The following is a 27,068-nucleotide window of genomic DNA, read 5'->3' on the forward strand; positions in this document are numbered from 1 at the left end:
TCCCACTTATGAGCCAGAACATGTGGTGGTTTCCTGTTCCTGTGTTAGTTCACTGAGGATGATGGCTTCCAGCTTCATCCATGTCCCTGCAAAGGACATGATCTCATTTGTTTTTATGGCTGCACATTTTCTTTATGTGATACATAAACAAAATACATTTTCTTTATCCAGTCTATCACTGATGGGCATTTGGGTTGGTTTCATGTATTTGCTATTGCAAATAGTGCCGCAATAAACATGTGTGCATATGTCTTTAATGTAGAATGATTTACATTCCTTTGGGTATATAAAAAAAATTTCTTTCTTCATCATCCTTCACTTGAGTCTCAGGAAGGCACTGAGCCTATTACTGTATAACTAGTAAGTGAAATTGTTCTCAAGAAAAGCTCAAAGTGATTGTGAAAACTAAAGTTTTTGTCATTCTAATAAAAAGAAAACATGATCATTAAAAGCAACATATATTTAATGTCAAAAAAATTGAAGCCAAGTACAAAAATTAACACATGATTTCAACATTAAAAACCCATAACACTTGTTATTAAAAGAATACCAAAAACACAAATTGTAACTATAAAATCTTTAAATACATTAACAGCAAAATTATAATTTGTGTCTAACAATGAAAATATCTACAGTTATTTTCAAGGACCACAATGGTAGACTGCTTTTTCTTTAATACTGCACAATATTTGAATTTTAATTTTTCTCTCATCATTTCTTTCTACATAATGGTTAGATGCTTTTGGTCATATAATTGTTCTAATCTCCAATACAGATAGTGATCCTTGGTAATCAAATCCACTCTAACCATTGTCTTCAAGTGCTTTAATATTTGTGAAATGCAATTTAGCAAAATTATGCAAAAAACTAACTTAAATGACTAAGTTCTATTGCCCACTTAGGAATGAGAAGAAAATCCCAAAAGTTGAAAAAGAATAGTAGTTTGCTGTACTTTTATCAAGAAACCACTAACTTTTTAAACTTTGCATTTTTATATATTCTACAACTCCATGTTATTCTGAATTATAGCCATTAAGGTACTTTTGAATAAATATATTTTTAAAACCAAATGTGCATACCCGATTCTAAAATGAAACAGTATTTTAATTTGCAAGTTTTCATGCTACAAATTTACACAAATTTTCATACTAATGTTTACAATATTTTCTTCAGAAGAATGAGGCCTGATTGGAGATATACAGTCGTTGTCCAACATGGCTGCCATTAGTAAGTGATATTGTTGGTGACAAGGGATAGCTTGGATAAGAATAAGGCCTTGAAGTATAAAGAGGCACGCTGGGAGTCCCAGAAGAGAGGGTAGCACTAACAGGGGAAAGACTATTTATTTATTTACTGAGCTGCGATGGAAATTGTAGTCTGTAAATAAATACATGAACAATTATGCTGCACATCTTTATGGACATAAATTTAATTCAAAGAGACAAAGCATTAAAACAAAAATCACATTTTAACATAATGTTCTAACACTGGAAATCCTGATGATACTATATTGCTGGTTAAAGATTATTTCAGCATTCACTGCACTGCAAATCCTGATAGTTTTGTCAGTCAGCATTAACTTTCCTTTACTGACACAATATTTCAGAGATCTTACCAGAATAAATTATTGGATATCTACTGTTTCTTGATGTTTTGGTTATAAAAAAAAGAAAACCTCTGATTTCTCTTGCTCTACAAAGAAGCTTCTTTTAAATTTGGTTCTAAGGGGTAGCCCATGAAGAAAAGATAAAAAAACAGTGAATTCATATTTGTTTTTTTTTGAAGCTGTATTAAGCAACAAACCAGAAGAAACATGTACCCCTGGACTGCAAAAACATTTGGTATAAACTAGCTGACCAATATTTCATTATTTAAATACTATTACAAACATTTATCTAACTAAACATACTGATTTAACATTAAAAGTCCTACTGGTATGATAAAACAGTAAAATGAATCATCCTTTATTAAATGAACTTCAAAAAACCATTATCAACTTATAGTACAGAAAAATATCCAAAATTAAACCAATTAAAAAATAATTATACTTGAAATATGCTGTTCCACAATAAACATTCATCTTATGCACCAATAATATCCTGCTTCGTTAACTGCAATATTTATATGTATGTATATTACAGACCAAATTTTTAAATCCTGTACCTTCCAAAAACTCAACTATGCTCTTTAGTGCAAAATAAGCCAAGGGTGTGACAATAAAATCAATATTCAGAAACATTATGGTGTTTCTAGGAATGGAAGAAAAATTAGGTCATCTAATACACAGGTAAGGTTTTTTTTTTCTGTAATACTGTCCTGATACTATAAATGATGCCTACACCATAGGTTCATTAACTTAATGTTGTCATGGGACTTAATGTTTAGCCAACAGGAATGAGATCAATTGCAGGAGAGTAACCTCAAGCATCATCAGAAAGGACCTAGTTCAGAAAAAGAAAAGGAAAAATGAAAATCAGTTTAATATAGATTGAATTTCTAGCATTATAAAAACTCTAATTAGAATAATTTTATAACCTTTTTATTTTTATGAATGGTACCATAAGATCAACAAAGCAATTTGTTCCAGGAAGACATAAATAGATTTAAAGTAACCAGTTCCCAATATTTTCAGTATTTTGAAAAAGAATGAGAAATTACTTTGATACCATTTACTTTTCTAATATCCAAGGTAGGATGACTCTACATACCACACAATTTTTTTTCTTTTTCTTTCTTTCTTTCTTTATTTGGAGACAGTGTTCTGCTTTTGTTGCCTAGGCTGGAGTACAATGGTGTGGTCTCAGCTCACTGCAACCTCTGCCTCCTGGGTTCAAAAGATTCTCTTGTTTCAGCCTCTCAAGCAGCTGGGATTACAGGAACCCACCATCATACCTGGTTAATTTTTGTATTTTTAGTAGAGACGGGGTTTCACCATGTTGGCCAGGCTGGTCTCCAACTCCTGACCTCAGGTGAACCACCTACCTTGGCCTCCCAAAGTGCTGGGATTACAGGCATGAGCCACCATGCCTGGTGCTTTTTTTTTTTCTTTTTTTAAAGAATCCACTTTACCTGAAGGGTTTGGTACTGAGTATAAACAGTAACATTAGTGGGTCTGATGTATTCCCAAATAACTGCTTTATAAAAAAGGCTGGATTATTTCCTTCTGAAAATTATTATGCAAATGCAGTCAATTCCTTATTAGCCATTTATCTATTTACCTAGCTCTTCCAATTTTAACACTGTGGTAATCAATAACACAATTTAGAAGAGCAGGTTACTGCAAACAGGGAAATGTAGTTTTCAAAGAGAAATCACTTTTATTTTGAGTTTACATCCACTCAAGAGGTAATACAGCCTATTCATGAAATATGGACACAGAAGGTACTTTCAGGGAAAAATCTCAGAGAGTGGCTAGCCAAAGCAGTTGGATACTAGCAAATTCCTTAGCTTATCTGCATTCCTGATAGTGTCCACTGTAAACCTTGAACTTAAGCCCTTAGAGATATACACTGATCAACTGAGTCCTGCATATTTTTAAGGCAATTAAATACAAAATTAAAAGTTGATTATGACTTTATTCATGTAGGATAAATCTTAAAAAAAAATCCCTCACAAATACTACAAAGATTAGAAAACAAAAGGTTTTAGAAATTTGTAAAATTTTAGAAGCATTTCAAAAATAAATTTTATTAATAAAATCACTAAGAATCTAAATATATTTAGGAAGACATCTAGCTGGTTAGAAAACACAATACAAACCAAACTTCCATGAATGAAATGTAAGCTGAAAATGCTTAATTAGAGGGATGAACCTAAAAGTACAGTGTTTTCCTCAGATTTATTCTAACATATAATTTTCATATCATAGAAAATAAAAAGCAGAAATCCTCACTAATTTTTAGAAAATAATTAATTAATAAATGAGTTAAAATTCCTAGCATATACTTACTTGCCCAACCCTGGTGTTTCTTCCCAATGAATATCCTTATCTCTTCAATCCCACTGTTTCTGCCTCAGACTGGGATCTGTACTTCAGATCCCTTCTTAAGGAATGATACAGAGCTGATTTCAAAAGGTATGTTTTACACTGTTTCTCAACTGCCTTAACACTTTGAATACAGACATACAATTTATACAAAATAAAATGCATATATCCTATGTTAATTTCAACGAGTTTTGATGACTGTATAAATCTATGTAATTGACATCCCAAACAAGATATAAAACATATCACCCAATCCAGAAGTTTCCTGTGCCCTTTTCCAAACAACAGATCTTTCTTGGAGGCAACCACCTTCTGATTTCTATTCCAATAGATTAGTTTTGCCTGTTCTTAGATTACATGTAATAAGTATTTTTAAATCTACAATCTTTCTCTCAACATAATTTTAAGTACATTTGAATTTTTAATTTTTACCAATAAAAAATGAATTACAAAAAGAGGAGGCTTCTCAAAATAATAAAAGCTATTCATGACAAACCAACAGCCAGTATCATACTGAATGGGCAAAAACTGGAAGCATTCCCTTTGAAATTTGGCACCAAACAAGGATGCCCTCTGTCTCCACTCCTATTCAATATAGTATTGGAAGTTCTAGCCAGAGAAATCAGGCAAGAAAAAGAAATAAAGCGTATTCAATTAGGAAAGGAAGAAGTCAAATTGTCTCTATCTGCAAACAACATGATTGTATATTTAGAAGACCCTATCATCTCAGCCCAAAATCTCCTGAAACTGATAAGCAACTTCAGCAAAATCTCAGGATACAAAATCAATGTGCAAAAGTCACAAGCATTCCTATACACCAATAACAGACTTAAAGAGAGCCAAATCAAGAACAAACTGCCATTCACAATTGCTACAAAGAGAGTAAAATACCTAGAAATACAACTAACAAAGAATGTAAAGGACCTCTTCAAGGAGAAGTACAAACCACTGCTCAACGAAGTAAGAGAGGACACAAACAGATGGATCATTATCATGAAAATGGCCATACTGCCCAAAGTAAGTTACAGATTCAACACTATCTCCATCAAGCTACCAATGACTTTCTTCACAGAACTGGAAAAAACCACCTTAAACTTCATATGGAACCAAAAGAGAACCCACATGACCAAGTCAATTCTAAGCAAAAAGAACAAAGCTGAAGGCATCACAATACTGGACTTCGAACAATACTACAAGGCTACAGTAATCAAAACAGCATGGTACTGGTACCAAAACAGACATATAGACTAATGGAACAGAACAGAGGCCTCGGCGGCAACACCACACATCTACAACCATATGATCTTTGACAAACCTGACAGAAACAAGCAATGGAGAAACGATTCCCTGTTTAATAAATGGTGTTGGGAAAACTGGCTAGCCATGTACAGAAAGCAGAAACTGGACCCCTTCCTGACACCTTACACTAAAATTAACTCCAGATGGATTAAAGACTTAAACATAAGACCTAACACCATAAAAACCCTAGAAGAAAATCTAGGCAAAACCATTCAGGACATAGGCATAGGCAAGGACTTCATGACCAAAACACCAAAAGCATTGGCAACAAAAGCCAAAATAGACAAATGGGATCTAATTAAACTCCAGAGCTTCTGCACAGCAAAAGAAACAATCAACTGGGCACAGTGGCTCACGCCTGTAATCTCAGCACTTTGGAGGCCGAGGTGGGTGGATCACAAGGTCAAGAGATCGAGACCATCCAGATCAACATGGTGAAACCCCGTCTCTAATAAAAATACAAGAAATTAGCTGGGCATGGTGGTGTGTGCCTGTAATCCCAGGTACTCAGGAGGCTGAGGCAGAAGAATTGCCTGAACCCAGGAGGCGGAGGTTGCGGTGAGCCGAGATCACGCCATTGCACTCCAGCCTGGGTAACAAGAGTGAAACTTCGTCTCAATTACAAAAAAAAGAAAAAAGAAAGAAACAATCATTAGAAAGAATCAGCAACCTAAAGAATGGGAAAAAATTTTTGCAATCTACCCATCTGACAAAGGGATAATATCCAGAATCTATAAAGAACTAAAACAGATTTAGAAGAGAAAAACAAGCCCATTCAAAAGTGGGTGAAGAATATGAACAGACACTTTACAAAAGAAGACATACATGAGGCCAACAAACATGAAAAAATGCTCATCATCACTGGTCATTAGAGAAATGCAAATCAAAACTACATTGAGATACCATCTCACGCCAGTTAGAATGGCGATCATTAAAAAATCTGGAGACAACAGATGCTGGAGAGGATGTGGAGAAATAGGAACACTTTTACACTGTTGGTGGGAGTGTAAATTAGTTCAACTATTGTGGAAGACAGTGTGGCGATTCCTCAAGGACCTAGAAATAGAAATTCCATTTGACCCAGCAATCCCATTACTGGGTATGTATCCAAAGGATTATAAATCATTCTACTATAAGAACACATGCACATGAATGTTCATTGCAGCACAGTTTACAATAGCAAAGACCTGGAACCAACCCAAATGCCCATCGATGATAGACTGGACAGGGAAAATGTGGCACATATACACCAAAGAATACTATGCAGCCACAAAAAACGATGAGTTTGGGTCCTTTGCAGGGACACAGATGTACCTGGAAATCAGCATTCTCAGCAAACTGACACAAGAACAGAAAATCGAACACCCCATGTTCTCACTCATAGGGGGGTGTTGAACAATGAGAACACATGGACACAGGGAGGGGAGCATCACACACGGGTCTGTTGGAGGGAAACAGGAGGGACAGCAGGGGGTGGGGAGTTGGGGAGAGATAGCATGGGGGTAAATACCAGATATAGGTGATGGGGAGGAAAGCAGCAAATCACACTGCCATGTGTGTACCTATTCAACGATCTTTGCATGTTTTTCACATGTACCCCAAAACCAAAAATGCAATTAAAAAGAAGAGGAGGCTTCTATACAAAATAAAAATGCTTTTTTCCATTCACAAAGAGAATCCACTGACATCTTGCTTTGCGAACTTGAAACTGAAATAGATTGTTTTGGTAAAATTATTCCAGAAAGGTAATCCAGATAATATCTCTATATAATATCTAAGATTCATTCATGTTGTATATTTCAGTAGTTTCTTCCATTTTATGGTTGAGCCTCATTTGATTGTATGAATATAATTCAATCTCATTATCTATTCACTTACTAATGAGTATCTGGGATGGTTTTATTATTAATAAAGCTGCTATGAACGTTTTTATAGGAACCTTTTGGTGGATATATGTTTTCATTTCTTTTGGGTCAATATCTGGGAATGCCATTGCTGGGTCCTAGGATAGATGACCCATACTGCTTAAGAGTTCTCCAGTATGTCCACTTTATATTCACACCAATAAAATATGAGCCCTCCAGTTGCTCCACATCCTAACATTTGTTATTTCCAGCAATTTTAATCCTATGTATTGTGGTGAATGTAAAATTGTATCTCACAGTGGTTTTAATTCTGATTTCTCTTATGACTAATAACATATTTGTTGCCCATTTAAATATCTTTGGTAAAGTATCTGTTTAAGTCTCTTGCTTATTTTTATTGGCTTTGTCTTTTTCTTGTTGATACTGATAGTTTTTGACTAGTCAAATTCTCTCATTCCAAATCACAAACCAGGAGTAGGTTGAGACCTTATTAAACTCTAAATCAAATGATTTATTTCACTGATGAATGACAGAGATAAAAGCTAAACAGACACAAGAAAAATTAAATTCAGGCCTCCCGATTCCTAGGAAAGTATGATTTCCACTTGCTTAATCTTTCTTGCTCTGGCAATCTTCTCAAGCATGGTTGAGAGAAACTGTCTGAAGAGGTTATTATGGGGATGGGGGCAGAACTAAAGCAGACAGTGCTGTTCTCTAAGCTACCTGTTTTTCACTTGCACTGCCCATTCCCATACCTCCCATTTCAACTCATGCAGCTCTGCATTCCTTGTTTTATACGTTAAACTTTCACTTGAAGAAAAGGTTGTTTTGTGGAAAAAAAAAAAGAGAGAAAAACTTCTCTGATATAAGGGAAAACAGAAACTGCTCTGATATAATGGAAAATAGAACTGCTCTGATTAAATAGAAAATCTGATCAAATGTTATCCTAATTTCATATTTACATATGGAATATAAATATTTTCATAGCACAAATTTGATGTATACAGAGTAGCAAATAAGCTTAACCTTACGTGGCAATTGTAATCAAGCAGTAATGGCAAATAGGAATTCTAGATTTAGAAAGATTCTGGTGGTATGTCTGGAATTAACAGGAAAGTGAGTGATGACTTATGCCACATCTGACACAGAAGCAAGAGTAGACACTGGCAGTACATAAACCACATACTTGTCAGGCTTGTTTATGTAGCTACTATAATTGGGTCTACCACCATTCTGTGTTCAGCACAAAGACAGTCTGGTAGTGAATAATACCAGTATGTTTCTCACTGAAAATGTAAACAGTGGATAGATATATTGCTTCATTCAATATATTTCTTGTTTTGTCTCTAATTCATCTTATACATCTTGACCAAACTTCACTAATTCTTAGCGGCTTTTCTGTCTTAAAGATGAAGAAAACACTTGAGACTTTAAAGGGAGATAAAATTTTGATTCATATTAATTTTGACTCCTTTTTTGTTTCTGACTATATTCTTTAGACTAATTTTTAATTAAAAAAATGTATTCCTCATAATTGGTTTCTTCTTCTGTTAGCTACATGAGTTCTAACACCACTTCCATCAACTTTTTAACATATATTTTTTTAAGTGTACAACTTTAATCACATGTACACCACCACTATAAAACTCCAAAATATTTTCATCAATCTAAAAAGAAACTCTGTATCTATTAGCAGTCACTCCCATTCTCTCTTCTCCCAGCCCCAGCAACTACTAGCCTTTCTATTTCTATAGACTTGCCTTTTCTAGACTTTATGTATAAATTTACGTGGTCTTTTAGAACTGACTTCATAACATAATGCTTTCAGGGCTCAAACATGTTGTAGCATGTATCAGAACTTCATCCCTTTCAATGGCTGAATAATATATTATCATAGCTACATTACATATTGTTTATCCATTCATCAGTTGATAGGTATTTGGGTTGTTTCAACCTTTTGGCTATTATGAATAATACCGCTAAGGAATAACAAATACAAGTGTTTGTGTGAACATATGTTTTCAAGTCTCTTTAGTAAGTATCTAGGAATGAAACTGCTGAGTCATACAGTCATTCCCAGGTTAACTTTTTGAGAAATTGCTCAGCTGTTTTCCAAGGTAGCTAAGTCTATAACATTCTACATTCCCACCAGTGTTAAAAATGAAACACCTAATCTTTTCATCCATGAAATACGTTTATCAGACCTTTAACACATATTTTAAGCATTTCTTTAGATTCCTGTGGCATCTGTATTGAAATTTTAAAAAATCCTTATTGTGCAGTTTTATTAATATTTCAATTTATAACATTCAATAACCATAACTGAAAGAACTATCTCAATAACTTAGTTTCACTGAAACACTAAATTTTATCTGCAAAACAATCCTTTTTTTCTTTTAGCTGTACTCCTAAACATTCCCAGAACATAAAATATGGCTGGGTTCAGAGATTAAAATGTCATGTAAGTATAAATAATATTTATCATTTATTTTGTACTTTCTATCCTAGTACAGAAAATTAAAAGCTAACTAAGCAGAGGAAATAGTTATAGAAATAAAATTTCTTTAAAATGAAATTGTAAATTATCTAAAGATTACAATTTAAACCTTCAGAAGCAAGGATTTGAAATCCTAGAAATTGCAAACTAATCTAGAGTAGCTGTCTGAGAAAGAGAGTGAAAGGAAGAATGGATTACAGTTGCATGGGGCAACTTTTGGGGCAACAGTTCCATGGGGTGATGAAAATGTTTGTTTTCTTAATTGTGGTGTCATTTCACAGAAGTATACATAATTCAAAATGAACCAAATTACACACTTTAAATATGAGCATTTTGTTGCATTTTATTTATACCTAAATAAAGTCGAAAACATAATAAAAAGAAATAAAACTCTGTGTGTCTCTGGGTTAGCTTCAGTGTTACCGAAACTACTTCCCATACAATTAAAGTGCAAGAATTCCTCAAAATAAGCATCCTATAGCCAAATAATTTCCAGAAAAATTTAGAACAGATAGGCTTACAAGTTAAACAGATTGCTACCTCATTTACCTAGGATGCTGGTATGCACTATGATTTTCCAAAGGGAATATTTAGTATACAGATTTTCCCAAACCTGTTTGACCTTAGAAGCAGTTATTTCACTGAATTTTGAAAATCAGGGAAGAAGTCTTAATGGAGTTAAAACTTAATGGGAAAACATTAAAAATAAAACAGAATAAAATCTTCAAATATTTAAACACAGCAATTACAAGCTCAAGTGCCTTCAGAGTCAAGGCAACACACTAACAAAAAGAACATAAAGAGGGTCCAGAATAAAAGATATTTATTTGTACTGAAATTAAGCCTAGTTTCTTTCCTTTATAAGACAAAAAAAAAATACCATATCTAGAGTTTCTACTTTGCTACCTTTCTATTAAAAGATGCTTATGTCAAACTCCTTTTAATGCTCCTTTCTAGGCCATTTGGAAACTGAGTAACAGAAGCAGCCTTTGAGAGAAAAAATTACGATCAGAGCTGCAGCAATCTAGGTAGGCTTCAGTATAGGTTAAAAAAAAGTTGTAGCTTACTAGATAAACCATGTAGGCAAAAGAGAAAAGCCTTAGAAAATCCAGCAATTCTTTTTAAGTTTTATTTCTATAAGTAAAATCAGTCCTTGTAATTCAAATTTTGAATTATAAAAAGCTATAAGGAGTTCTAAGACTAGTATCACTTATTTGAATTTTTATGATAAGATTAAGATCTATAAAAGTAAAATCTTAAGTCTCAAGTATAAAAGCATTTCTCTTTGAATCTGAGGAACAGAATATATTAATTGTAATGGCCAATATTTATCACTTATTGAATGATAAAAATAACCATACAAGATTAGTACAACTGAATCCATATAACAGACTTATAAGTATTATTATTATCCCCTTTGTCAATGAGGAATTGAGGCACAAAAAGGTCAAGTAACTTGCTCAAGGACACAGATATATTACATGAATTGTACCCGAGAAAGCATAACATTCTTTTGCCTCTACGTGTAAAAAAAGACTTTGGAAAGTAATAATCTTGACTCAAATAACAAGCTATCTTTTAACTTCCTACTAAAACTTATCTTTCTCAAGAAGTACTTTGTTGAATAAACTAAACACTAAGTCATAGTAAATATAACTTTTATTCCAAACTGTTTCAATAAGATTTTGGTTTAAGAAAGTTCTATTTCAGATACTTTTGAGAAATACTTGAATAATCTATAAATAACACACTAACTCCATATATAATTTATAATACTGTTTACTATCTTGGTGTTTCAAGGTATACAGCATGTTAAATGTTTGGAGAAGACCTAAAATGCAGAAACCAGTTTAACTTTTTAAAACACTTGCTTAATGAGTCTGTAATTAACAAGGCTATTATAAACAAAATACGTCACAAAGTTTCATTATAAAGAACAATTCATAACCAATCTTCTGAAAATTAAATATTACTTAATATTCCTAAGAGACTTTTACCAAATAAACTCTTACCTGTTTATTTCCTCCAAATTCTTCTACACAGGTCCACGCTGAAGAGACTGTGTTCCCTGTCTGTAAGCAGTGAAGACAGAAATAATTGAGTCTTTAGATTGATCTTATCCCTATCTTGGAAGTGCATGGAATCCTTGATAATTTTAGTTAAAAACCTTTTGATCAGTAAATAAAAAACCAATTTAGAGAAAAAGAAGTGAGTAGCAAATAGTTATTTCTGGAATTCCACAAAGATGAACAAAGAGAAGATTTGATATTTGATATTTGATATTTGAATGAAAATTATGAAAAAAATGAAATATTTGATATTTGAATGAAAATTATGAGTAATATATCAGAAAAAAAATTTTACCTTTTTAAACAAATTATTATTTATCTTTCTAAATATCACTACCCTGCTAAGATAAAGAAAAGACTTTAAAAATAAATTAGATCATCCAATTTCTGTTAAGTAGAAAGCCAAAAAATCTAAGCAAATTTGGGAAACAGAAATGCTGTATATGGTATAGTTATTTTATATATGAAACATTATTTCCTTGCTGTGTTTAAAAAAAAATCTGTTGGGGGGAAAAAGGGAAGGGACAGTGGGGGGTGGTGAGTGGGGAGAGATAGCATAGGGAGAAATGCCAGATATAGGTGAAGGAGAGGAAGGCAGCAAATCACATTGCCATGTGTGTACCTATGCAATAATCTTCCATGTTATTCACATGTACCCCAAAACCTAAAATGCAATTAAAAAAAATAAATTAAAAAAAGGAAAAAAAAATAGATGACCAAAATAATACTAAATTTAAATCTTTCTTCCTCACAGCTAAATTTTATCTACTTGAAATCTAATTTAGTCATATATAGTACAATTGTGAGCATCCATCTATTTTAGTGGTTATCTCTTCATATGCCTTAAAGCTTTCTGTTATGAATGTATATCCAAATCTATGCTAAGAAATTGTGTATAAAAGTATAAGCAATGGCAAATTTCTGATAATCTATAGAAAACTAGATTTTAAAATAAACATCTAAAGATTGTAACTCAGTATAAAGACAGTCAAGTCTTCTGCTTACATGATGAACTAGGTGACATTAATAAACCTTCTTGATGAGTACTAGAAAATGTAAGAAATTATTAATAACAGAAACGTTTGTTGGAAATCACTGAGAACAATGAAGACAGTGACAAATTATGGGGCTGTGATCTCAGACAAGAAGAAAACGAAAGTTATGTGTACCTCTTTGGGAGGTAAATTCCTCCCAGAAGGGTTGACCTATTGCCAAAAGGTCCCTTTCGGGACATAAGGGAAAATGCCCAGAGACCAAATCTGAAGCTAGGAGGGCTAAAACTACAATTAGGGAGCTACTAAAAAGGCATGACTAGAACTAAGTAAAAATGAACCAGAAACAGACAAACTTTAACAGAGACTAAATTTAACTTTGAATCTTCTCAATTCCTGCCTAGATTAAAGCAATCTGAGATTGTCAGTCCTTTGGCCACCTTTCTGAAGCCAAAATAAATCTTCTATGAATAAATACATCGTGCTAGCCTTCAAACTGTCTCTATAATTTTTCATACAGAATACCTGGTATTGAGTAAAAAATAAGCAGTCATACAAGAAGGTAAATCAGTACCACCTAAAACCAATAGAAACAGCAGACAACAGTTAACAGATCTACAGGGTATTTAGATAATTAAATTTCAGAACTTAGTATTGAAATAACAATGCCTAATACACTCAAGAAAATAAAAGACTAAAATTTTTGGAAGAAAACAGAAATCATAAAAGAGACTCAAATGGAATTCTAGAACTGAGAAACGAGTCTAAATGAATGGTTCTTATGATAAAACCTTTTAAATTTTTTACAGATGAAAAAATTCACAAACCAAAAGACAGGTAAGAAAATATACAGACTAAACATACAAAAGGATGAATAATACAGAAGAAACAGAATAAATATACATGTTACAGTAAAAAGGTTTAACATGTGTAGCTGGTTACCATAAAGAAAGAAGAAAGAAAATGAACAAAAGCAATATTTGAAAACAGAGTAACTTGGAACTTCCTAATACAAATGAAAAACATTAACTTCAGAAGTGGTAAAAGTACCAAGCAAGATGAAAACTAAGACAACTACACAGAAGTCAGGTCCATAATAGTAAAACTTCTGAAAATCACAGATAAAAAATGTATACTAACAGTAGCTGAGTACTGGGAATGATTGCACAATTGATGTTCAAAGGAGTAAGAAGTTGATCAACAACATATTTCCCAAGACAAACAATAGAAGCTAAAGGACAATGGAATCATAACAGCAAAGGGCTGAAGTAAAATAATTGCTGGTCTAATAAAAATACCCTTTCAAATGGCAGGTGAACTAAAAATACATTCAGATAAACAAAAATTGAGACAATCTGTCAAAAGCATATCCACACAAAAGAAAATATTAATGAATATTATTTAGGTAGAATAAACAATTCAAGTGGAAAGTCAGAGATGGAAGAAATAGAGGGCAAAGGAAATAATAAAGTATAAATCAATATCAATGTATATTAAGTCAAAGAACAATTATAACTAGGTACTTTTATTATATTAGGAATGTAGGGTTTTAAATGTATAAGGTTTAAAATACATATAAGTACCAATGACACTACATAAATTGTAAAAGAAATCAAAGTGTACTAAGTTCCCTGCATTGTCTAGGATGTGATAAAATAATATTAGACACTTCAGTAGGTTAGGAATGCATAATGGCATCTATAGAGTAATGATTAAGAGATTAAAGACTGTATAGCTAATACAGCTAAAAAAATAAATTCAAAATAAACACTATGTAAAAAAGAAATAAGAAAAGTCATATAGAACAAGCAGAGAAATAGAATGCAAATGGCAAGATGAGACACTTAATCCCAAGCATACTGGTGAGGACATTAAATGTGTATTTAGAAATTAATACCAAAGTTTCAAGAAGAAATCAAAACATAAAACAAAATATTTTTAAACAAATAATAAAAATAAATTATATCAAAAAGGCTCTGTGGCTCACACCTGTAATCCCAGCACTTTGGGAGGCCAAGGTGAATGTATCACTCGAGGTCAGAAGTTCAAGATCAGCCTGGCCAACATGATGAAACCCTGTCTCTGCTAAAAATACAAACATTAGCCAAGTGTGGTGGTATGCATCTGTAATCCCAGCTACTCATGAGGGAGAGACAGAATTGCTTTAACCCAGAAGGCAGAGGTTGCAGTAAGCCGAGATTATGCCACTGCACTCCAGTCTGGGTGACAGAGTGAGACTATCTCAAAAAATAAAATAAAACTAAAACAAAATGTATGGGATGCAGCTCTAACCATACTTAGGAGAGATATTTGTAGCCTTAAAGGGGCTAAGAACTCTAAACTAAGATGGCTTCTTAAATAATACTCCACATATTCAAAAAGATAAAACACCAATCTTATACAAATTCTTCCAAAGAACAGTGAAATTGAAAACATTTCCCAACTATTTTTATGAGGAAAACTATGGGTCAATCTCATTAATGAACACAGATGTAAAAATCCTAAAGAAAATACCAATATATTTTAGTAATATATAAAAAGTACAATTTATCATGACCAAATTGAGTCATGATAAACACTGGGTATATACCTGAAGAAAGACGTAGATAAATTACTGAATGAGTATATTTTTTAAAAGCCTAGGTAAATGAAAAGATGTATCATGTTCATGGTTTAGAAGATCCAATACTATAAAACTGCTCTTAGTTCCCAAATTGATCTACAGATTCAATTCAATTCTGATCAAAATCTCGTTGGATTCTAGTTTGAGGTATAAAGTTACAAGCAGATTCTAAAATTCATATAGAAGCTCAAGGGCTGAGAAAAGTCAAGATAATTGTAAAGAAGAAAAAATAAGTAAGAAAATATTCTATACCAAACATCATAAAGTTTCAGAATTAAAACAGTACGGTATTGGTACAAAAACAAACAGATCAATGAAATAGAATGTTAATATCCAGAATAAGTCATACATATATGTGCATACTGGAAGGGAGCACATATATGTTTATGAATGATTTATGTATGATTTATGATTTATGTTAAGGTAGCACTAGAGAATCATGGGAAAACAGAATTCAAAAAATGGTGTTATGTGAATATTAATATGGGGGGGAACTCTGATACTTTGTATTGTCACTAAATTTAGATGATAAAAATTTTCTAAAAGACAATATAGAAAATATTTCATGACCCTGAGGTGAATAAAGGTTTTCTAATCAGGATGCAAATGGCACTAACATTAAAATTGATTGAGTATTAAAATTAAGAAGTTCTATTTTTCAAAAATAACTGAATAAACAGGTAAGTCATAGAACAGGTATTTAAAAAATATAGTCAGTAAAGGACTTGTATATCAAGTAATAAAATTAAAAAAAAACCAGAAAGCAATAGAAGAAGCAAGACTTGGAACAAGAAAGATACTTCACCAATACATTACGCTGTAATGCCCTATAATCCTAGTATGATCAATATCATAAGTTACCATCATATAAAAATTACAATTACAATAAGAAATATATACCAATCAGAATATACAAAATTTAAAAGACTGATACCTAAGTGTTGGCAGAAATGTGGAACAACTGGAACTTTCATTTACTGCTAGAAAAGTGTAAATCAGTATATTCACTTTGGAAAACTATTTGACCCTATTTACTAAAGTTTAAAAAATATGACTGACCACTTTCACTCCTATATTCAACAGGAATGTGTGCAAATGAGCACCAAAAACACTAATGTCCAAGAGAGCATCATTATTTAAACAGCCTCAAACTGATACTTTTTTGTATTTTCACCAGCAAAGACAGCAAGTTATTAACATTACCATGAAACACTTGCATCATCAATGAGAGTAAATGAACAGTACTGCTACAAGAACAGGAAACAGTATAAATCAATCCCACAAACATAATGTAAAAGCCAGACAAGATGACATAAAATGTTATGTAAGTTTCAAAAATACATAAAGTCAGTCAGACGAGTGCTTCCTTTGGCAGGAAGGAAAGTAATGTCTGGAGAAAATATGACACAGTCTTTTGGAGTATTGTTATTTTATGTCTTTACCTCAGTGGTATTACAGACATAGTCCCTCATGGCAATTGACTGAATTCATACTCATTATTTATGCACTTTTCTGTTTGTATGCAATGTTATAGCTTAAGGAGTTTAAAAAACCTGTGTTTGGGGCGGGGAGGGATTAAAAACCTGTCAGTGATATACATAAAGAAGAAGTTGATAAGGTATAATTATGATAAAATATATAATCACTTTATAAATACCTATTACCAAAATAGAGCATATGAAAATGATTCAGACTAATTTAAAAACTATAATGATGATTTTTAGTACAGATGCCTAATAGAAATACTACTAAATATGAAACAATTCTTTTCATAACGCCTTCACTATCTACCACCTGGAGTTTTAGAATTAACCTTGTTAATCTTTGGTTTGAATGAAATCAAATTTAACAGGAAAAATGCTGGGATTTAAATTACCAATATATAACAATTAAATTTCTGTTAGCATATAGAAGAGATGGTGATAATTCTCACAACAAAAGCAAAAACTATTGGCAGAGTCTCAATTTAGTGTCAAATACAAGGTTACTACTTACTGGTGCTTTCACCCAATTTAATTTGCCATCTTATCTGTATCACTCCTTTTTAAAAAGCAACAACTGCTAATAAATATATTCTGATAAATTATTTCAAAAGGGATTATTTAGTAAGCAAGACAATAAGAAAGAGACTAGGAGAAAGAAAAGGCATGTCAAAAGCAGAGAATAAGAACAGGATAAATTAAGCTTCAAAGACCAGAGATAGGATCTTTACCAACGCTCTGTAAAATGGGAATCATTAAATATTTTATATTTAGTTTTCTAGAAGTTATGTAGGAATAAGGGCCAAAATAAGGATAAAGTAAGTAAAAAATCTCACTAAGTTCCTAATTTTCATTACTTTCAAGAACACATAACATTGTAGATGGATGATTTGTTCTATAAAGATGTGATGAAGTTTTAAACATCCCTGAAAACTAATTACAAAAGCATATTCTGTATCTTTGAAGAAGATTTTACTAGTATTTAGTTTGAGAGAAAATTCCATGTAAATTTTAAAGTAAATGGTATGAAAGATAAAAATTATTTTTCAGGCTCTTAGATATGTCATACTGTTTCTTCTTTTGAATACAGAAAATAACAGTGCACAGGATTCCAGTGTATTCCAAATAAGCCTGCTATATTAGCATCCCGAATTATCAAGGTTTTTTTCCTGCCTTTACTTAACTAAACTGAAAGGAACACCACCATCTTCTCAGTTTACACCTGCATAGAAGAATAACAAAGCATAATGCTAGTAATAAACTAAGATTAGAAATAACATACAATAAGTGATTGATGTTTCCTATTTGTGAAGCCTTGATCAAATGTTACAGATTATGCTAGATATAACTGTGGATTATGTAATGAATTTAAAAGAAATTTCGACAAGACAAGAATAGAGAAAAAAGGATGAAAAGGAATGAGCAAAGTCTCCAAGAAATATGGGACTATGTGAAAAGACCCAATCTACGTTTGATTGGTGTACCTGAATGTGATGGAAAGAATGAATCCAAGCTGAAAAATACTTTTCAGGATATTATCCAGGAAAATTTTCCCAATCTAGCAAAGCAGGACACTATTCAACCCCAGGTAATACAGAGAACACCACAAAGATATTCCTCAAGAAGAGCAATCCCAAGGCACATAACTGTTAGATTCACCAGGATCGAAACGAAGGAGAAAATACTAAGGGCAGCCAGAGAGAAAGGCCAGGTTACCCATAAAGGGAAGCCCATTAGACTTACAGCAGATCTCTCAGCAGAAACCCTACAAGCCAGAAGAGAGTGGGGGCCAATATTCAACATACTTAAAGAACAGAACTTTCAGCCTAGAATCTCATATCCTGCCAAACTAAGCTTCACAATTGAAGGAAAAATAAAATCTTTTATGAACAAGCAAGTACTCAGAGATTTTATTACCACCAGGCCTGCTTTACAAGAACTTCTGAAAGAAGCATTATACATAAGAAGGAACAACCAGTATGAGCCTTTCTAAAAATATACCAAAAAGTAAAGAGCATCAACATAAAGAAGAATTTACATCAACGAATGGATAAAATAGCCAGTTAACATCAAATGGCAGTAACCCTAAATTTAAATCGACTAAATCCCCCAATCAAAAGATACAGCCAAAACCTAACGGTATACACAAAGATACACAAAGACTCAAAGGGTTGGAGAAAAATTTACCAACCAAATGGAGAGAAAAAATAAATAAATAAACAAAAAGCAGGAGTTGCAATTCTCACATTTGATAAAATAGATTTCAAAGCAACAAAGAACAGTGGTAAAAGGATCAATGCAACAATAAGAGATCTTAATACCCAGATACATAAGACCCATAACGAGATTTAGACTCAATGAGACAGAAAATTAATAAGGATATCCAGGACTTCAACTCAGATCTGGAACAAGTAAACTCATTTTATAGAGTTCTCCATTTTAAATACACAAAATATTGATCGGCCATTATTAATACCCATTTTTAGAATGAAGCAATATTCCTGTTCTCTATCCCTCTTTTTCTTCCTCTTTCTTCCTCTCCTTCTCTCCTTTTTTTTACGTTTCAACATCCTAGTTCCTCACCTCTACTCAATACATTCCTCTGAACACCTGATTCCTTGTGATTCTCTCATCCCACTGAAACCTCCAATCCATTAAAAAAAAAAAAAAAAAAAAAAAAACCAGGGTGTCAAGACACACAGGAAAAAAAAAATTAGCCAGGCTTGTAATCTCAGCTACAAGGGGATGCTGAGGCAGAAGGATGTGTTGAGCCCAGAAGTTCAAGGTTACAATGAGCTATGATCACATCAGTAAACACTAGCCTGGGCACCACAGTGAAACTCTTTAAAAAAAAAAATGATTAGCCTCAAAGGAACCCCTAATATGTCAGGAAGATGAGACAGTATCTAATATAAAGTATTTTTTACAAGGTGGAGGAAAGTAAAAAATAAAAATTAAAAAAAAGAAATTTCATAATTGCACATAACATACATCATTATATTCTATACTGTATTTGGTTGATATAAAGACACAGGTTTTCTCAGAGGGTTTAAAAACAATTACAACTTTAATCTCCTATTCCACTATACAAATTTGTATACATATATTACATATAAATAACATAAACACATCCAATATAAAATCATCCATAAGCCCCAGTCTGTATTTCAAGGGTTTCTATTATTTTGAAACCCCCAACATGAGCATGTTAAAAATTATATACTGGTAACTTTTACTTTGGTGACATATATACAGGTATCTCAGCACATTAACCACCATTCATAATTTAACTGTGCCTGTCTTTATACCTGTCAACTTCCTATCTCGTGTATTTCTTCCCCAATCTTTTCTTCTTTTGGCACAAAGCTCTTGTAGATACAAGGAAAATATGTAGATTGCTTTAAATTATTTGAAAAGCACCATATGCTGAGTACTAAAGGAGATATTACTCCCCCATATAATGCAGGAAATAACAACAAACCATACATATACAAAGTCTCTTGGGTTTATATGCATGGATGGATAAAAAATTTTGTAAGAGTAAATAAAAATATGAAAATTCAATAATATTATAAAGAAAAAGTCATTTTGGGTTACTATGTCCAATAAAAGCTTAATATAGAAGTAGATGAGTATAAGCAGAATATTCTAAGCACAGTACACAGCAATAGGAAGGACCTAGACCTAATAAGCATGGCAAATTAAGATATCACAGCAGAAGTGTACAGCTATGGTTAGATTAAATGGGGCCAAAGAGTAAGGCATTCTGAACAAGAGAATGTGAAGTTCAGAGTATCTGATTATACTAAAACAGCAAGCCATGATAGGTTCCTGAGCAAGGAAGTAACAATGAAAAAGCATAAATATATTTGGACTAGCAAATTATATGGCTAAACTATGTATTCAGATGTTTTGAATATAATCAGAGTAAAAATGAGTACCAACTAACAGGGGACCAGGAAATAGATATAAACAAACTTTGCCTGTTCAACATTCTGTCAAGAATCTGGATGGGGAAAAGACATATATCATCTGCCATCTTGAACACATGTCTTGGTTGGCAATGCTTATCCTATGGTAAATTTAAAAATCATGAAGCTACCTTGTAAACAAGATATGTTTACAAAATTTTTCTAACACAGAATGATTCATTTAGAATTCAACCGGATGTCTCATGTCCATACTACAATGGAAAGGGGTCTGGTACATGGGCTTCCCGTAGGTCTCCTAAAGCCAAAACAGTATCTAGGAAAAAAGGTAAGGCAGGATTGAAAGCCCATCTCATTGTGTTTTAACTTATAAAAACATAATTTGCCAATAATATTCCACAAGACCACTGTCTGTTAACAAATACTAGACAAAAGCCAGTTTTTCATTGAAATCGTGTGTATTTACAAAGAATAGCAGTTAAGAGTACAGCCTATTAGCTAACCAGGATCTTGAGCAAATTATTTAACATACTGAATGAAGTCTTTAAAAACAAAAAGAAAAGGTAAAGAAGTGCCAACATTAAAATCCTATCTACCACAGGCCAGGCACAGTGGCTCACACCTGTAATCCTAGCACTTTGGGAGGCCAGGGCAGGCAGATGACAGGTCAGGTGTTCACGACCAGCCTGGCCAATACACTGAAACCCCGTCTCTACTAAAAATACAAAAATCAGCTATGCATTGTGGCACGTGCCTGTAATCCCAGCTATTCAGGAGACTGAGGCAGGAGAACTGCTTGAACCTGGGAGACAGAGGCTGCAGTGAGCCAAGATCCTGCCACTGTTGCACTCTAGCCTGGGTGAGAGTGACACTTTGTTTCAAAAAAAAAAAAAAAAATCCTATCTACCACAAAGAACTGTGAGAATAATATATTATGTAAAGGCATTGAACACAAAATCTAACACATAGTAAGTGCTCAAAGAATCTTAACTTTTATTATTTCTAATATTTATATTACAATATGATTAGAAACTGGTATCTTGGATTTGTTTTCTAAATAATTATTCTTCACTATTTACATGGTATTTAATACATAAAAGACAATGTTCTGGGCCCTTTACAATTTTAACTCATTTAATACATGTAATTACCCTATGATATAAATATTATCATTCCTATTTTACAAATGAAGGACAGAGAAATTAAGTAACTTTTCCAAGTAAATAATGAAGCTGGAATGTGAACCCAGGAAATCTGGCTCCAAATGCCACACTCTTTTGTCCCATGTTGCCGATACGGTACACCAATAATTTCCTTTTCCTGAAATTCTTTCTAAAGTGCATTGTACCATTTCCTGACCCTCATCCTAGATTAGGTCAGGTCATCCAATCGTATGTCCTCCTAATCCCCTGTACTACTTCTTAGTATTTATAAGAACTCTAACTGAATATTGATCTCAATAGAATCTAAGGTCTATGAAAGCAGCAACTGTGTCTAATTCACTACAGTAATCCTCGTAACTCTACACAAAACAGTATTAGGTAAATATTTGCTGAAGGAACACATTTTAAGAAGATGTGACAATCAGCCATCTACCAGTTAATAAACTAAATGTGAGAATGGAAAGTCCAAAGAAATAAGGAAACAGGATATTCTTATAAGGGTAAAAATTCCCAAATCAAACTTTCTTAAATCACAGTTTGCAAAAGGTAAGTTTTTCAGAGGGCTTGAAAATGGCAAGGTTATTATATTCCAAGTTGTAATAGGGAAGATAATTCTGAGTTACAATAGTCTAGTAAAGACTCTCTCCTTCCCCCATATATTTATTTAATAAACAAATTCAAAATAAATGTTAAAAAAATTGTGTTGTTTTGTACTGAGAGGAATACAGAATATTAACTAGCTGAAAGGCTTATAGTTCCGACTTATATTAAGCCATTATCTACCTGCTTAAAACTTTGCTTTTTTAGACTTAATTCCACTTCCTAGAGCTCCAAAGATAAAGACTAAAGTCTTTTTTCCAGTGCAAGTACTTCAAACATTTGAAAACAGCAATCTCATTTCCCCTGTAAGTATTAGTATTTACAGACTAAACAGTTTCAAGTATTTCAGCTGTTCACTGTCCTATTACATATTATGGAGTTTCCAAGCTCTCCCTAGTTGTCAAGGTTGAATTAAATTGTGGTGCCCATAAGCAAACAACACATTCCAGATATAGTCTGAGTAGAATAAAATTATTTAGTCTTGATAATATGTAACTTTCATATTTTACCTTGAGTTATATTGAGACTCTCTAGAGTAGAACGAATCTATTCCAGTTTTGACAAAATAATACAAGTTCTCACTCTTGGCTTGCTTGCTTTCTTTTCCATTTTATTTAATAATGAAATATACAACAGAGAAAATATATACAATACAGATGTGTATGCCTTACATCCTTATAAAAATAAAAACATGTACTCACCACTCAGGTTTAGAAATAGGCAATTGTCAATATCTCAGAAGTCCTTTTGCATCCTTTCCAATCTCTCCCTTCAAGTAATCATGCAGATCGTAACTTGCAAGTGTTAATAATTCCCTGGCCTTTTTTTATGGTTTTACCTCATAATTGTCTATCCCTAAACAGTCTATTGTTTGGTTTTGCTTGCTTTGTTTTTCTAACCATAATTTCCCACTGTCTCTATTTCTTCAATTTAAAATCTGAATCCTTTTACATTTTATATATTCTTAAGGAGCCACCCCAGACCTTTTGTGGAATGAGACAGGAATGAAAGTTAATAATCTATTCTTACCAGTAAAAATGATGGAGAAAAGACAGAGGACAGACTAATATACTACCTAGGTAAGTGCACTGCATCAATATGAGACAATGTCATCTCTCCAGGATAAGAAATTGGGTGGAGAAATTGAATATCTTTTCATCTTCTCCTAAGCTGGGTTTTGTAATAGGGCCTTTGAATTTGTGTAAATTTCTGGAATCAATGTACCATATGTTTAAAGAGCATTCTAGCATAAATAATTAAATAAGCTAATTCAGATTATTTAGTTTCAATTTATTCATGCCTCATATCTAAATATTTGGGAGTTGATTATAGAAGTTTTTGTCATAGAAAACTCATTATATAGTATTTTTGAATAAAAAAACTAATATTAGGAATCATTACAGAAAAATTCTGACAAAATCTAAAGGCAATGACATAATTCTCCAATATATCAATTCAAATGAGAGCATCTGACATTACCAAGCTGCTTTCCAAGGCCTCAGAGGATTGATGAAAACCCTGTCCATCCTTCTCCCAAGCCATATTAGCTAATGTAGCAACTCCCTGCTTGGAGCATAAATCACAATAACAAACATATAAATAAGAAAATAAAATGTAAAGATTTAAAAAAATCAATAAAAGGTTTTTTTTAGAACACTAGTATATTAGTGAGAAACAGAAGAGTCAGACATGTATTTCAATACAATAACTTAAAAATCTTAGGTCTATCAAAATAGGGAAAATATTAAGAAAATCATGACTATCTCATTTGTAAATCCCTCTCAGAAACTAAGTGAGTGCTCTGCACAGTGAAAGCAATCATAATTTTGCTTAGTATCACCTCTCTCCCTTTAATTCTTAAGTGAAAACAAGTAATTTTTCAATGTTCTGGTATAATCACTATTTTATACTTGATACACACAACTAAGTTCATACCAAGGAATCCCTTAAGTGATTCTTAATCTCTCCAGGAAACACATGTACACATATGCACACAGGTGAAACACCTTTAAATTAACAAGCATTTCTCTGCTCAAATTATTTATAGTGCAGAATACAATCTTAATCTGTTATCCAAAGATAATGGCTCACCTGGAACCTTATGAATTCTGTGCCTCAAATTATCAAATACTTTTGTAAATTCCTAACTACAGATTTGGTCACCCTTGAACCAAAAACTAGCTGGGCAGAAACAGGGAAAAAAAAAGCCATCCACATATATGGCACATATGCTGCAAATTTTGTGAATATTCATTTACTGCATAATCTGGCCATCCAGTAAACAAGCAGACTGGAACTATGTATCGTTGGAACAAAGTTAACAAGAAAAAAATTAACTATATATGGGCTTCAGTCTTACAAAAATCCACATACAGAACAGTATTAAAGAAAAATACAAAGAAGACAAGTAACTTTAATAAAAATGGAAGGACAATCAAAATGCACAAAAGAAAAAGTAAAGCATAGGTCAACACAGATTTATCTACTCTATAAAAAGAAGCTGCAGTTTTATATCATGGTTTACATTTTTATTTAAGTGCCAGTCTCTTGAATTTATTTGTGTACAGGAATCAAGGTATACTGTTTAAACATACAAGAATAATAACAAAGTACACACACCAAATTATCAGGCAATACAACTGTAAGAGACTGATGTTTTCTAACGACTGCAGTCCTCCTACATACTTTTTAACCTGAAGTTATAAACACAATGATAGCAGAGCTGATACTACGATCAGTGTGGTATAAAGACTATATTTACTGAATAAAAGCAATGCAGAAGCAAACTAAATGTATTTAGTTACCCAAATTATTTTCTTAAAATATGAATTCTTGTGTATGTAGAATTTCATATGCAGACCACTCTTATAGCTCAAATGTTACTTGCTATGTATGAGTCAAATAAGGGCCCACATGCCATTAATACATCTCTGACCAAATACTATCTAAGGAGCATGAAAATCCAAGGGGTTATTAATATTCTGGTGATTTAAAGGTCCTAATTATTTGGAGATACTAAGATTTTTAATTTTTGTGCTTCCATTTTGAAGCTTCACAGGAAGGTGAACCATTCTCTGAGGTAATATACTCCCAGGTCTTGGAAACAGGATTAACTTCTCTGAGATTTAGCAAGTATCAGATATTAACTAGTAAGGGCAGATACTATATTTGATTTTACCTAAAAGGCCAGGAAGCAACACTGAATTTTAAAGTGGTTAAAAGCAGAAAATAAATTCATCACAGTGAAACCATCATTCTACATCATCTATCTCCTTATTCACTAGTCCATTCACTTAATTACACTGCTATAGCATAAACAATTATTGTCTACTAAATAGGAAGCAGAGATAAGGGCATGACAGGCTGAAGAAGACTAAATGAAGCCTTTCACAGAGATTTTTCTGATTCTAAAAACAAAAGAAAGAAAGGTAAGACAAAGAGGAGGTAAAACTCAATGTAACATTAAAATTTCTTTTAAAATCACATTAAAAAATAGGTATTTAGGGACATCGTGTGGCAAAATTATGAACTGCTGCTAACATTTAAGAATGAAACATATATAAACAATTTCTAATGGCATCTGATACAAAGGAAAATTTTTAAAACCATTTTTGAAAATATGAATTAAATGACAAGATTAGACATTAGATTAATACAGCAGTAGCTATTAAAACTAGTTTATTAGAAGGAGTATTTTAGGACTGTATTAACCAAAGACACTAATAAGTTTACGGTAAAGAATCAAGCATGATTAAACAGATTTATCAAGTACATAAAATAATAAGGATCACCTTCCCCAGTTAACAAATGTAACTATAGGACAGATACTGCCCACATAGCATATTTTGATACACATCATTATTTTCCTTGATCCTCTGTCACAAAAAGAAAACTAGTTTCCAAACTTTTAAGTGGCTGACATGTTTTATAAAAACCTTGGTTTTGGCTATAGTAATTGAATAGCAAATTCAAAAAAAATAACTGATAAACAATTACTTGTCATCATGCAAATAAAACAAAACAAAAAGATTCAGTTGACTGACTGAATCTTTCATTTTTTTGTCCAGCTGTTCTGCTGTAAAGTAGGCAGGCATAAGCTTTGAATTCAATAAAGGAAGGAATATTAAACTGATGAAAGATTATTTCTTGCAAAAGCAGCTCTTAGTTTTAAACTATCTAAACTCAAATATGTATCTTTGCAGACACAAAATATTTTAAAGTATTATTAGTTTCTACATAGAATTTTTGATATTTTAAATAAAACCATATTTTTTTTGAAAAAAAGATTCCTTGAATCTTACTAAATAAAATCCTGATAATCTGAGGACATTGAGGTACAAAGACTAAACAATTCACTTGCCATTCTAAGGTCACACAGTTTGTTGATGGTTGATAAAGGATTTTCAACTCTTATACTTTCATTCTAATAATCATTATTCCATTACACTGCTTCTTTCACTGTACTAACTCCATAATAATATTTATGGTGCATTAATACAAGTGTTAGTAAGATGAGAACTGTGAGTAATACTAGATGTTCATCCAAATGGTCTTTAAGAAAAAAA

The 27,068-nt window shown here is 32.5% G+C and overlaps 1 protein-coding gene across 5 annotated transcripts in view; it reads right to left on the reverse strand.

Moving 5' to 3' along the window:
- Positions 1-447: 447 nt before the first annotated feature.
- RBM46 (RNA binding motif protein 46) overlaps positions 448-27,068 on the reverse strand; it is a 55,276-nt gene continuing 28,655 nt past the window's right edge. For 2 of the 5 annotated variants that reach the window (XM_035292830.3, XM_035292832.3), the window contains 2 exons: positions 11,659-11,718; positions 1,192-2,441 (listed from right to left, as the gene is read on the reverse strand). In XM_035292830.3, coding sequence (XP_035148721.1) covers positions 11,663-11,718 — 56 coding nt within the window. In that variant the 3' untranslated portion in view covers positions 1,192-2,441; positions 11,659-11,662. Of the gene's footprint in view, positions 2,442-11,658; positions 11,719-13,621; positions 25,911-27,068 lie in introns of those variants that run through there. The other 3 variants (XM_002745327.6, XM_035292831.3, XM_035292833.3) reach the window with 3 other exon arrangements.

The sequence above is a fragment of the Callithrix jacchus genome, chromosome 3 (genome assembly GCF_049354715.1).
Source record: "Callithrix jacchus isolate 240 chromosome 3, calJac240_pri, whole genome shotgun sequence".
Taxonomy (NCBI): domain Eukaryota; kingdom Metazoa; phylum Chordata; class Mammalia; order Primates; family Cebidae; genus Callithrix; species Callithrix jacchus.